At 34.4% G+C, this 13278-nt stretch overlaps 1 protein-coding gene across 1 annotated transcript; it reads right to left on the reverse strand.

Moving 5' to 3' along the window:
• Positions 1–2727: 2727 nt before the first annotated feature.
• LOC127131292 (uncharacterized) lies at positions 2728–13030 on the reverse strand. Its single transcript, XM_051060221.1, has 3 exons — positions 12554–13030; positions 12414–12450; positions 2728–2885 (listed from the first exon to the last, which is right to left on the reverse strand). The coding sequence occupies exons 1-3, from the start codon at positions 13028–13030 to the stop codon at positions 2728–2730; spliced, it is 672 nt and encodes a 223-aa protein (XP_050916178.1).
• Between the last annotated feature and the right edge of the window lie 248 nt (positions 13031–13278).

Genomic DNA, 13278 nt, shown 5'->3' on the forward strand with positions numbered 1-13278 from the left:
TGTTGGCTTGTCTCCAACTATCTGATCATCTTAAAACATTTTAATCTCAACCTTTGTTTTGTTTGACTCTGCGTGTGGTGCATTGACTCAGGCACATGGTGGAAAGCGTGCGCTTGACCATCATATCTGCCACCTCAATTAATGAGGGAGATCTGATGGCCCTCATTTTTTCTATTTTCTTTTTTAATTCTAATTTTTCATTTAATCCATTTATTTTGTTTAATTCATATTAATTTCATTTTTAATCCAAAAATTATGAGACTTTTACCAAAAATCTTTAAATATTTTCCTCTTCCATATTTAGAATTAAAATCTTTTTTTGGATTAATTTTGATATTTTTCATGAATAAAATGATTTTTGACTTGTTTTAAATATTTTTAAAACATTTCTGACTTTCCAAAAATTATGAATTTTTTTGTCTAAGGTCCTTTGATCTTGTTTGACCTAGGATAAATCCCTTGGCCATTTATTTGGTGTTTTAAAGGGATTTGAGGTTTGGTCCATTTTAAAATGCATTTTAATTCATTTTTAATTTGATTTTTAATTGATTAAATGTCTAAAAATTGTGTTTAGCCATTTTTATGGTCTTGATATGTTTGACTTTCTGTTTGGCCTTGATCATGGTTGATTTGACTTTTGTTTTTACCAATACTATTGGATTTAGGGGATTAATGAAATCTACATTTCATCTCCCAAAATAAATGGATAATATTGATCAAATGAAATTCCCTCTATGATCAATTTGGGTTTCTACTTTCCCTTCCCTCTTCATCTTCATCCCTATTCTTTCCCAATCCATTATTGACCAATGATTTCTCTAATGTCTAAATGTTAGTTCATTCATCAATGACCCTGTGTCAGATGAATCAACATAAGTCTGACTGAGATAGGTTTTTCCCATTTCTTTTTGTGTGTGGTATGTTTTAGGAGTTTGCTTCTTTGTACCAAATCTCTAACATGTATTAACACCTATATTTTTATTGCCCAGCCTCAGATAGTTGTGACTTCTACATAAGTCCAATTATGATTGCTTAACATAGAGCTAAATTTAAACGTCAATGCATATCATTCTAGTAAGTGAGATTGTAAGTCTCCCATTCTTCATGACATTGTGTATAAACTTGACCTTTTTCCTTTCATGAGTTAGTGGCATACATGTTGATTTATCCAGGTTTGAGCCCTTCTCATGGATGATGTCTTGGTTCAAGAATTCATACTTGTGAATGAATGGTTGAGTGTTCTCCAAAGAATTAATTAATCAATTAAAACTCATCACTAATATTTGACTAACTTTTGTTCATATTACTTTAATTTCAAGTCATCTACTTTATGGAATTTAACTTTCAGCAGTTTTATCATTCATTGCCATTTATATTTCATGCAACTTGTTTATGCTTCAGTCCTTTTCACTTTGCTCACTTGAGCCATATCTTGTGATTGTATATATTGCTTGTTTGTCTTTGTTTTGTCTGTGGTCTTAGGACCTTGAAACACCTAATAACAACAAAAACCCTAGAAAACATCTAGGTGAACTGTTGAACTTTATATGAACTTTTGGACTTAGAATTAGGCAACATTCCCTATGCTAAAGGACTTTGCTAATGCCACTATCTGAGACTGAGATATCCTTGACTATGCTTTTCATCTGATGCAAGATCTTGAGTGCCCTTGATTCATATGTTACTCTGTCTCTGTGATTAATTGTTATACTGTTATTATTGTTTATGTCTGATGGTTGTTCTGAGTTGATTAATGACTCTTTCATCTAATACATTGGAAGATATTGAAGTCTGCCAGCTATTGGAGTGCATGCTTGGATATTATGTATATCTTTATTTGATGCCTTGGTCTTCATATGGTTTGTTTGTATATTGCTTATGCTTGTTGCTTGCCAAAGTCCAAAGGAAAATGGGTTTCTATATGACATTCTTGTCTGTTGCATTGCATCCCATTGGTCAGATCTTTTCAACCCTTAACTTTTAAATTTTTTTTAGGATAGTCCCTTCATCTCCTCCCACATCTTTAATTTCAAAATCCCTCCCTCTTTTCAAAAACCTTCTTTTGTTTGTGTTTTCAAACTTAGACATGTTTTGATCCCTCATGTTTATGTTGGTACGTAGGCATAAGACCAAAGGTCTTGTCAAACACAAAAAATATAATTAATGAATTATTTTTCTCATCCCCCAAATCTATATCCTATCAAACATCATTTATACCAAAAACATATGCACACAAAAAAGGGCTCCCTAGGAGTACCTAGGACACTTTGGGTGCTAACACCTTCCCTCTGTGTAACCAACCCCCTTACTTGTAATTTCTGGAATTTTATTAGTTTTGATTTGAAAACTTCTTATCTTTGGGTTTTGTTCGTACTTTTCGCTTTTCCTTTGGAAACAATAAAAGCACAGTGGAGACTCTAGTTTTGTTGACATCACGTTTATCCATAGATTGATTGTCATAAATTTACCACTACACCTTGTAGAGCCCTTACTTAGAGAGGTTGATAAGCATTGCATCATCAGACTTCGCTCACTTGGTGTCAATTGAAGAACGCATCGAGAGCAGCCTCAAAAGCGGAAGAATTAAAGGCACCTAAAATAGCTAGAGCACTGAGAGTGAGTCCATTGTCAGTTCCCAAGAGGAAGAGGATGATGAAATGAATGCAGTATGGGAAACACCAAAAGCTCCATATCATACACCATTCTCTCCACATGATCAATATCAACCTACAATTCGAGGACCTCCTCAGTATCAACGACAGATTCCACATCTGCAACCATACCAATGGCAGATTGCTCCACATCAGTAGTGTCAGCACGCCCGGCAGAGGCCAAGAAAGACAGAGAGGCATATCGATCTGCTTCCAATTCCATATAGTCAAGTACTGCCACATTTAATCAAAAGAGGACTGATAGTGCCAAAGGAAATGGATCTAGTAATTCCTCCATAGCCGCCATGCTTTGACACCAATGCTCGATATGACTTCCATGTTGGGGCACATGGGCATTCAACTGAAGACTGTAAGGTGCTCAAGATCACGGTACAAACTCTGGTTGACTCCAAGTTTTTCTCATTTGCGCCTCAAGGCATTCAAATCAACAATACTTCTTCACCTAGCCATACAGGTCCATCAGTCCATACTGTGGAAGAAATTGTCGAGAATAGCTCGGAAGATGATTATCATACTGGTCTCAATGAGCAGAAGTACCTCCATTTTGAAGAAGGCTAGCCCAACAGTGAACCAAGAATGAGAAAGTTTCCTCTGCACCGACAATAATTCGCTACTTCTAACATTTCATTTGTATTTTTCGTTGCATGTTAAGTACTTATCTGCTTCCAAGTATTATTATTTTCCTTTAATGGAAATTTTAATGAAATGATCGTGCATGTTTTGAATGAATCTTTTCGTATATCTTTTCCATTTATATAAAAACCAAAAATCTTTCTTCAATTCACTTATCAAATTGTTGTTTTAGAAAAGATTGAAGGGAGGATGACGCAAATGAAATACCCATAATTGCTAACGGTATGCTTTCGAATAAAATCCTGCTAATGATGTACATGCATTGTTTCAAATCCCCAAACGTTAGAGAGATACGGATTTAATCCTGCTAATGATGTACATGCATTGTTTCAAATCCCCAAACACTAGAGAGATAAATATTTAATCCCTAGTTAACCACTTCGAGCCTAGAAGTAGGAGTTTCTTTCGGATTTAAAAACCCTTACACTTAACCCGGAGCAGGATAGTGTTCACTTGATCTAACTATCCATTCAAATTACAAGATGAAACATCCTATATGGGGATCAACCTCATGATATTCTTTTCACACATCCTGAAGTATCGAAAGAACCAGACAAAATCCAAAAGTTATGAAGGTTGTTCTTCAATAACCAATGACTTGGCAGTCATAATCCTTTACAAACCAAAAGAAAAAAATTAGGAAAGAAATCCCGCTAAGTCGAACACCTAAAGAAACGACTTAGGCAAAAATTAGGGTAGTCTCAGTGGACTAAAAGATTCAAAATAAGTGGTCTAGGAAAAATTAAGGATCAACAAAATCAATCAAACGAGGTCGTAAAAACTCTCAGCAAAAACAAAACAAGATTAAGTGACCACCATGTGAAAATCAAAGAGTCACCGATATCCATGACAAAAACAAAAATAAGGTGACTGCCATTTCAATAGAATCTTGAACCATCATCTTCACTCTTACATCATCAAACTCCCTTGAGAGACGAATGTATGTGTTGAATTAACTGAACGTAGGACTAGAGATCATCATGAACAAGGGGTGGGTTAAAACAAATATTGAGCCTTATATTCTTTTGTTTCATATACCATGAACCAGTCCATGTTACAACCCTTAAAAGACCTAATTAAGGCAGGGTTTATTCTGAAAGCATACTACAACAAGGTTGCATATACTGACTCTGAGAGATTTGCTAATCTTCTATATTGATTTCATATTCTCTCTATATCTTTCACATACTAGCTAAATCAACACTACGTTTGGACTCATGGTCCACTCGTCACACACTATCACATCATTCCAATAAATGATTTTTTCAAAAACTCCATGAATGTCGCATTAAAATTACCATTTATGAATGGACAATCTTAATTGCAAGTCAGTACTTGACATCAAGGAAATTCCAACAAGGAACAGTCAGACGAACTTGATCATTCGCCAATGCTAACCTGAATCAAGACCACCTCATAACCCTATGGAGCAGGGGCATGTCATCCAATGACTATGAACTGGTCAGTAAAAAACAATTCTCCAAGCGTCAGTTGATCAAGGAGGCAAATCAATTTCATATTCAGTCAATCAGGGACTATTGCAAGATTCAGACATTGGGAAAAATCATCTCAGGCCATGTCATGGTATAGTCACTCCCAAAGCTCCCATTTGAATACCCTTCAGATTGGGGCAGACAAGTTACAAAGGGGCAAAACTCCTTCATACTTTCAAGTTGGTCAAGCAGACCGTGCCAGGCACTAGCAACATTTGAGTTCACAACAAGTGTAAATACAACATCATATCTCCTCTTGGCAAGAAGCCTTAGGACAAAGCAAAAACACAATCATCATGCATTGTTCATGTTGCTACGCTCAAGAAAAACATTTTCAAACCATCATGGCTTATCAGGAAGAGAATTTGAGGTTATCTCGCAACTTATCAGCAATAAAGCAAACTTGGGGCACCAAGAGCATCTACATCTATCCTCCGATCATCGCATCATCTGATACCGAGTGTTGGGAAGTCAAATATTTTCACCAACCAAAGTCCAATTCACATTGGCATCCTCAAAAATCCAAAGTCCAATTCACATTGGAAACTACTAAAAAAACCAAAATCCATCATGCTGACATCTTCATAAAACCAAATCCAATCAACAATGGTACCCAAAGATCTCACCTTCGAAAAAGGAGACCAATCCAAAACTCAATCACCTGCTTTCATTCCCACATGCATTGCTTACAACATAGATCCATAAACTTTCCTTCCGAAATAGGAAGTTTCATATAAAAAATATCTCTCACCAAAACGAGAAGCTTTCATTAACACGCACCACATGCATACACAACACATTTCTTTCTGTCAACCCTTTGACGACAAAAATAATTTCCCATCAACTCTTTGATGACAACATAACATATTCAAATCCTTTTTCATCATTCCTTTAATGATGTCACTCCATAGTGAAGTCTTTTCCGTCAAAGTCTTTTCCATCAATCCTTTAACGATGTAAATCCTTAGTGAAGTTATTTTCGTCAATACTTTAACGATGAAAAATTATTTTCCATCAACCATTTGATGATGTCACTTGATGATATATCCTTTATAATCCTTTTCGTCAACCCTTTGACGATGATATTACCTAAATTGTTTCCTTTCCATCAAACCTTTGATGATGACATTCCATAATTTTTCTTTTCCATCAACCCTTTGACGATGAAAAATTCTTTCCATCAACCCTTTGATGATGTCACTCCTTAGTGAAGTTCTTTCCATAAACCCTTTGATGATGATAATCCTTTTTCATCAACCCTTTGACGATGTCACTCCCTAGTGAATTCCTTTCCATCAACCCTTTGATGATGATATTCTATAATTAATCCTTTTCGGTCAATCCTTTGACGGTGCCAAATTATTTTCCATAAACCCTTTGATGACGACATTTACTATCTTCCATCAACCCTCTGATGATGATATTCCCCAATAACCTCTTCGGAAACAAAAATGAAACCCTACAAAAATCCAATTATCCAGTTGCATTCCCACATGCATAACATGCATCCTTCATAAATAGTTTTCCTGCCAAACAAGAAGATTCATCAAACATAGTCATATCAATCATCTGCATACCTATGCATAGATTTCCCGCAAAAATGGGAAGCTTCATCAAAATGAACAAAATAATTTGCATTCCTACACGCACGTCTAAAAATCCTCAGCAATTGCATCCTTACATGCATCTCATGCATCATTAAATACATGGAATTTCCACCCAAAGTGGACCATCATACACAAAGATCATACATATCAAAAAATAAGGATTCAAGGTCAATCACAAGTATCCATGACTTATTTCAAGTCGGTGGTATTCATACATAGCAAAAACTCAGGATTCAGGGTTAATCATAAGTATCCATGACTTATTTCAAGTCGGTGGTATTCTTACCCCGCATGTTCTCGTGGAATTATTTCCCAGCAAGTCATACTTCAACTTTATGGTTGGTAATGATATCCCCCAGCGTCTTCGCTATTGTTTCTCCCCAAGCAGAGGTTACACTAAAAAGCCTCTTATGAGCTTTTCCCATGCAGAACTTTTCCAGTAAACCTTCTCTAAAGGGAGTCTTTTCTAAATCATTTTCCCCATAGATGAACATTTGAGATACTGCTCTAGTATCATCGGAAAATCTTAAGATACAATTGAGGTATTGTTCCCTTGTTGGAATATCTCGATTATTTCATATAAGGTACTCCTTCGCTGATTCACAGAATCTCATAATTTTTTAGAGATACTGCTCTAGTATCCTCGAAGAAACTTAAGGTATAATTGAGGTATCATTCCATTGTTGGAATATCTCGATTATATCATATAAGGTACTGCTTTGTTGATTCAGAGAATCTCATAATTTTTTAGAGGCACTGCTATAGTATCCTCGAAGAATCTTAAGATGCGATTGAGGTATTGTTCCCTTGTTGGAATATCTCAATTATATCATATAAGATATTGCTTCGTTGATTCGAAGAATCTCATAATTTTTTAGAGATACTGCTCTAGTATCCTCGAAGAATCGTAAGATATGATTGAGGTATCATTCCATTGTTGGAATATCTCGATTATATCATATAAGGTACTGCTTTATTGATTCGGAGAATCTCATAATTTTTTAAAGATACTACTCTAGTATCCTCGAAGAATCTTAAGATACGATTGAGGTATCGTTCCCTTATTGGAATATCTCGATTATATCATATAAGGTACTGCTTTGTTGATTCGAAGAATCTCATAATTTTTTAGAGATACTGCTCTAGTATCCTAGGAGAGTCTTAGATGTGGTTAACGTATCATTCTCTTGTTGGGATATCTCGATTATATCATATAAGATACTGCTTCATTGATTCAAGGAATCTCGAGTGCTTTGTTTGAGATACTATTCTAGTATCCTCAGAGAATATTAAGATACAATTGAGGTATCATTCCACTGTTGAAATATCTTGATTTTATCATATAAGATGTTGCTTCGTTGATTTGGAGAATATCATTTGTTGTTTGAGATACTGCTCTAGTATCCTCGAAGAATCTTAGATGTGATTGAGGTATCATTCCATTGTTGGAATATCTCGATTTATAAGATATTGCTTCGTTGGTCCTCAGGGAATCTCATGTATTCTTTTCAAGACACTGCTTTGCTAATATTCATAAAATCTTAGATACTATTGGGATTTCATTCCATCTTTAGAAACTCTTGATTATATCATAAAAGATATTGTTTTGACGATTCTCAGAGAGTTTTGATTGTTTCATTTTCTTTAATTGACTACCGCATTGCCTTTCTCACTATATTTCATCTCTACATTTCATCCATGCACTTCGAAGGACAAAATTCAGGGTCTTTTTGTATTTAATCATCTTCCACCATGAATGTACGAAGACCACTGTCATTCATACCTTCTGGTTCAAGGTAATTAAATAGGGGCAGCTGTCATATCCCAATTTTGTTCGGATATTTTAAATTCATTTGATACATGTCTATTTGTCAAGTTTTATATTTTTTAGCCATATTCATTTTTATCATCAAATAAAGTCACCTTAATCATGCATATATGCATTATAGTAAAAAAAGTCAACATTTTACATGTTGAAGAGATTGACTAAAATTGCATTTTTTTCATTATGCATTTTGAAAGAAAAAAATTCATGATCATTTGATTTATCATCAAAATATCCATTTGAATTTTATTAATCATTTTCATGCATCATAAAATAAAAACCAATGTTTCTAGAAGGTCCAAAATATCTCTCATTTATTACATCATTATTCCATGTATATATTACATCATTATTCCATGCATATATTACATCATTATTCACTATTTAATTAAATAAGTTTCTATAAGACACTCACACTCTTTGCATAATTCCTAACCTATCCTTTTTAGAACCTATAAATAAACCTCGTTCCATTCACAAATAATACCACCAATCATTCACAAAATCTAAGTCAAAACTCTCTTCATTTTCTTTCAAGTCATTTCTTTCTTTTTATTGAATAGATAGACTCTTATGCTTGTTCTTTATTTAATTCTATTGCATTTTTACACTTGCTTTATTTATTTAGTACCTTAATCATCATCATTTTGCATGGAAACTCAATTGATTTTAAATCAAGATTTGAAAAGTGTTCTTGAACCTCCATAAACAAAAGTGATTTGTTGTTGTTTAAATGACTATTATATTTGTTCTTTATTTAATTATATTGCATTTTTACTCTTGCTTTATTTATTTAGCATCTTAATCATCACCATTTTGCATGGAAACTCAATTGATTTTAAATCAAGAATTGAAAAGTATTCTCGAACCTCCATAAGCAAAAGTGATTTGTTATTGTTTAAATAGATCTTATGTTTGTTCTTTATTTATTTCAATTGTATTTTTACTTTTTCTTTATTTATTTAGTACCTTAATAATCAATATTTTGTATAGAAACTCAATTGATTTCAAAATCAAGAGTTTAAAGTGTTCTTGAACCTCCATGAACAAAAATGATCAAATGAAAATTGATGTTTGTTTTACATAAATAATATATTCAACATCTTTCCAACATCACCCCGAGCATGAATCCATAGTTCATTTGTCATGAGGGTGGATAAAATGGTCAAATCAAACAAATATATGTTGCTGCAATTTTGTTGATTTTCGAATTTTTTTGTTATTTATTTGCTGATTTTGAATATACCATTGTATTTTGTGAGATTGAGTAGATAAATTTTCATTATTTATTTGCTTAATTCCGTGAAAATTTGAGAAAGTTATGGTGTTTTTACGTTTTCATTGGAACTCATTTTCTTCTATTGTTGTTGCTACGGGAAGAGTAATGAAATATGAGGTTGGGAAAGATGAAGTCTCCCAGATACCCCCTAATTGCTCAATGCACCATTGTGAGTCTTCCTTCTTTGGGCATAGAGCATTTTCCTAGCTACTCCCCAAATTTTTTGTCTATTTTTGTCTTTTATATATTTTTTATTTATTATTTTCTTATTATTGCTTTTTTTCTTTCTTTCTTATATTTCCTTTAGTTTTTTTTATTCTTTTATCTTTTGCATTGATAGTGTGCCTCCTCTCTTTTATTATTTCTTTTACCTTTTTTATTGCTTGATTTTTTATATTATTTTATTGTATTTTAGTTGATGCATAATTGTTAATCCAAAAAGACAAAATGACCATTAAAATTAACCTTTCAAAAATATTAAGATAAAAGGTGTTTGATCAACATCAAATATATATTTCAAAATTCCACTAAGCTTTTTTCTTTAATATGAACCTCATATCATTTCAAATCATTTTCACTAATGTAATAAAACACTCGATAAACATCGAGTTTCTCTTTCGTTTTCTCAACTCGTTAAATTTTTTCCCTAAACAAATACGAAAGATATGGGTCCTTGAAATCCCGTATTCCTTAAATCTTTGAATGAAAGCTCTCAAGGCACATATCTTGGGTTAGTCGTTCATTCACTCTTTCGCTTTTAAAACACTTAACCTAATTACTTGGACGAAAAGAGGGATCGTTGGAGTCTAGCATTCCGGTGGAACCTTTGAACAATATTTTGAATGTTCATTGTTTATCAAACAATTTTATGAATACATTGTTTCCAAGGCAATAACCCGATTCATTGGCTCCAAGGCTCGCATTTTGTTCTTACTGAATATTCGTCATTCACCTAAAAATCATACAACACATCAACTTTAACTTATTCTCTCGCCCCGTGCGATCGAAAACCTTTCATAATAGGACATTTTTCTAATCCCTTCTAAGACGTACAAACTTACGTTTAAGCCTCCACCGCAAGTAAGCAAACCGTGTTTTATCGTTATAATGCGATCTAAACACTGTTTACCATAACACAACTTTAATCAAACTCTTTTGTCGCCCATGTGCGATTGAAAACCTTTTCACAAACAGACATTATTTCGTCCTTTCTAACGCGTATAAAAACTAGCTCTTAAGCCTCTACCAAGAGTAGACAAGCCAGTGTTTAACCGTTAGAATGTGACATAAACACACGTCCTCTAAAAACAATCAACCAACATTATTGGCTACCCCGACCTACGAATACTCTGACTTCCTTATTGCACTATAAGGATATGTAGGCACGAGATTGTGAGATCTTGGCGAGCACACTAATAAAATTTAGCTAACATTCAAATCATAAGCTTTAAAAAAGGTTACCATTTAGTACATCGGACGTGAGGGGTGTTAATATCTTCCCCTTGCGTAATCGACTCCCGAACCCGAATATGATCGCGAAGACCATTATTCTATTTTAAAATGGTTTTATTTATATTTTCCTATTCCTTCATTGGAATAAATAAAGTTCAGTGGCTACTCTGCTCAAATCATTTTTTCCACGACCATCGCGAGGGGTCGTATTTTTCGAGATGCGATAGTAGTATCTCGTACCGTCGATCCACTTCTTCTACAATTAAAAATATAAGGTACTTAAAAACTCAAGGTTAATGCACTCATAGGTTGGCGCTTCCTTTTGCATAAACTCTATCCACCCTATGGAATGAAATTTCGGATTTTAAACCAAGAGTAGAAAGAGTGCTTTCACACATGTACCTTGTTGGTCAAAGTGGAGTACCGCTTGACTTGATCATTATTCTCAAAGAAGATGTTATGAGGGTTAGAGGTTATAGTATTACCTCTCTTCTTAGGTCTTTATGATTCATCCGTTTTCTTTCCCTTAGCACTCCTTTTTTGTTCCATTGTTAATCAAAGTCGAAAAAAATTCAAAGTAAGCTCCTTGAAACTTTGTGCTCGAAAGTGTGATCGAGGTGATAGTTAATGAAGTTTTTGTGAAGGTGGTTTAGGATTTGTAGGTGAGAAGGGATTAAAGGTTGAAACTTTTGGTTTGGTAACAAAGGAGATATTTGAGTTTTTTTGGAAGAAAATGGAAGAATGATGAAGATGGTAGGTCTGGAGAGGGGGAGATTTTTTGATAAAGTGAATTGAAATTCAGATTTTTGAAGGTTTAAAGGTGAGTAAATGGTATTGATTGGGTGAGATAAAGGTGTGTGTGGCCATGGAGATTTGAAAAGATTTGAAAAAAATGTGGATGTTAGGGCGCAAGGCCTGCTACGACTCGTAGCACCTTCTACAGCCAACCGTAGCAGGTTGTTGGTTTTAATATGGGAATATGGTGGTTAGGGTTTTAGGGTAAGAGAGCTGATACGTCCAGGGTTTTTGTATGGGAGCTTTGCTTTTCTTACGGTTTCGGCGGTTTTATCGGGCACAATTTCTATATCGATTTTTCTTGAATTTTTTAAATTTGATCACTTTTTTCGTATCCTCTTTGTGAGCTTTTTATTAACTGAAAGAAAAGTAAAACAACAATAAAACAAATTAGTGGTAAAAGTGTGGGTTGCCTCTCACATAGCGCTTTGTTTAAGGTCGTTTAGCTCGACCACCTATACCCTCAAACTCAGGATCGTGCTTCCTTAAAACTTGAGTCCCTAGCATCTCCCTTAGCGATTTTTGGGGCCCAACTTATTCTACTTATCCAAGCCATACATCCTTCTTCCTTTTTCTTCCTCCTATATGGAGGCTCATATTTTAGGTTTGGTTTTTCATTAACCTTTTCTTTCACTCATTTCTTCTTTGTAGACTTACCTTGCTTCAACCTTTGTCGGGGTTCTTGATGCGCTCTCTAGAACACAATCGGTCATCAAATTCACTAAACAACAAGAATACCTAAATGAAGTATTTTTCAAGATTTTTGCTAGTATAAACTCGATCTTCTCTTCTCCTACCTCAAAAGTCAACTTCCCTCTCTTAACATCAATGGTGGCCCCCGCTGTAGCTAAGAAATACCTACCTAAGAGTACTGAGATTTGAGAATCCTCATCAATGACAATTATGACAAAGTCTACATGCACATAGTAATCTCCTACTTTCACCAGAACATCCTCTAACACAACTACATGGTATTTTATTAACCTATCTTCCAGTTGCAAAAAGACATTCCTCAGTTTCATATCACCCATGTCTAACTTCTTACACACAGATAAGGGCACCAGGCTAACATTGGTCCCCAAATTACAAAGTGCCATCTTAAAGGTCATGTTGCCTATTTGATAAGGGATAAAGAAACTCTCCAGATCCTTAAGCTTAGGGATCACCATATTTTTAATCACAACACTACTATAAAGAGTCAGAGCCACAATTTCATGGTCCTCTAATTTCCTTTTGTTAGAAAGAACTTCTTTTAGAAACTTAGAAGAAGACATAATTTGAATAGTGCCTCAGTGAAAGACACATTGAGGTGGATCTTTTTAAGGAGTTCCACAAACTTTTTAAACTGGGTCTCCACTTTAGCCTTTACAAGCCTTTGTGGGAATGGGATGGTTAATTTGTATGGAAGAGGAACAACATAAGGTGATTCCTTCTCAACCTCTTCAACAAACTCCTTTTCAGGTGGTATTGGTTCACTCTCTTTAACCTTTTTCTCTCTCTCATTATAACTAACTACTTACTT

This window comes from Lathyrus oleraceus, chromosome 3 (genome assembly GCF_024323335.1).
Source record: "Lathyrus oleraceus cultivar Zhongwan6 chromosome 3, CAAS_Psat_ZW6_1.0, whole genome shotgun sequence".
NCBI lineage: Eukaryota > Viridiplantae > Streptophyta > Magnoliopsida > Fabales > Fabaceae > Lathyrus > Lathyrus oleraceus.

What these genes read in the sequence shown, in the direction of transcription:
- LOC127131292 (XM_051060221.1), bottom strand. Translation starts at nt 13,030, where the DNA reads ATGTCTTCTTCTAAGTTTCTAAAAGAAGTTCTTTCTAACAAAAGGAAA. An exon ending in GAGGGAAGTTGACTTTTGAG is followed by an intron (nt 12,451 to 12,553) that starts GTAGGAGAAGAG and finishes ATTGTGTTCTAG; the next exon opens with AGAGCGCATCAAGAACCCCG. An exon ending in CCGACAAAGGTTGAAGCAAG is followed by an intron (nt 2,886 to 12,413) that starts GTAAGTCTACAA and finishes TAAATGTGGCAG; the next exon opens with TACTTGACTATATGGAATTG.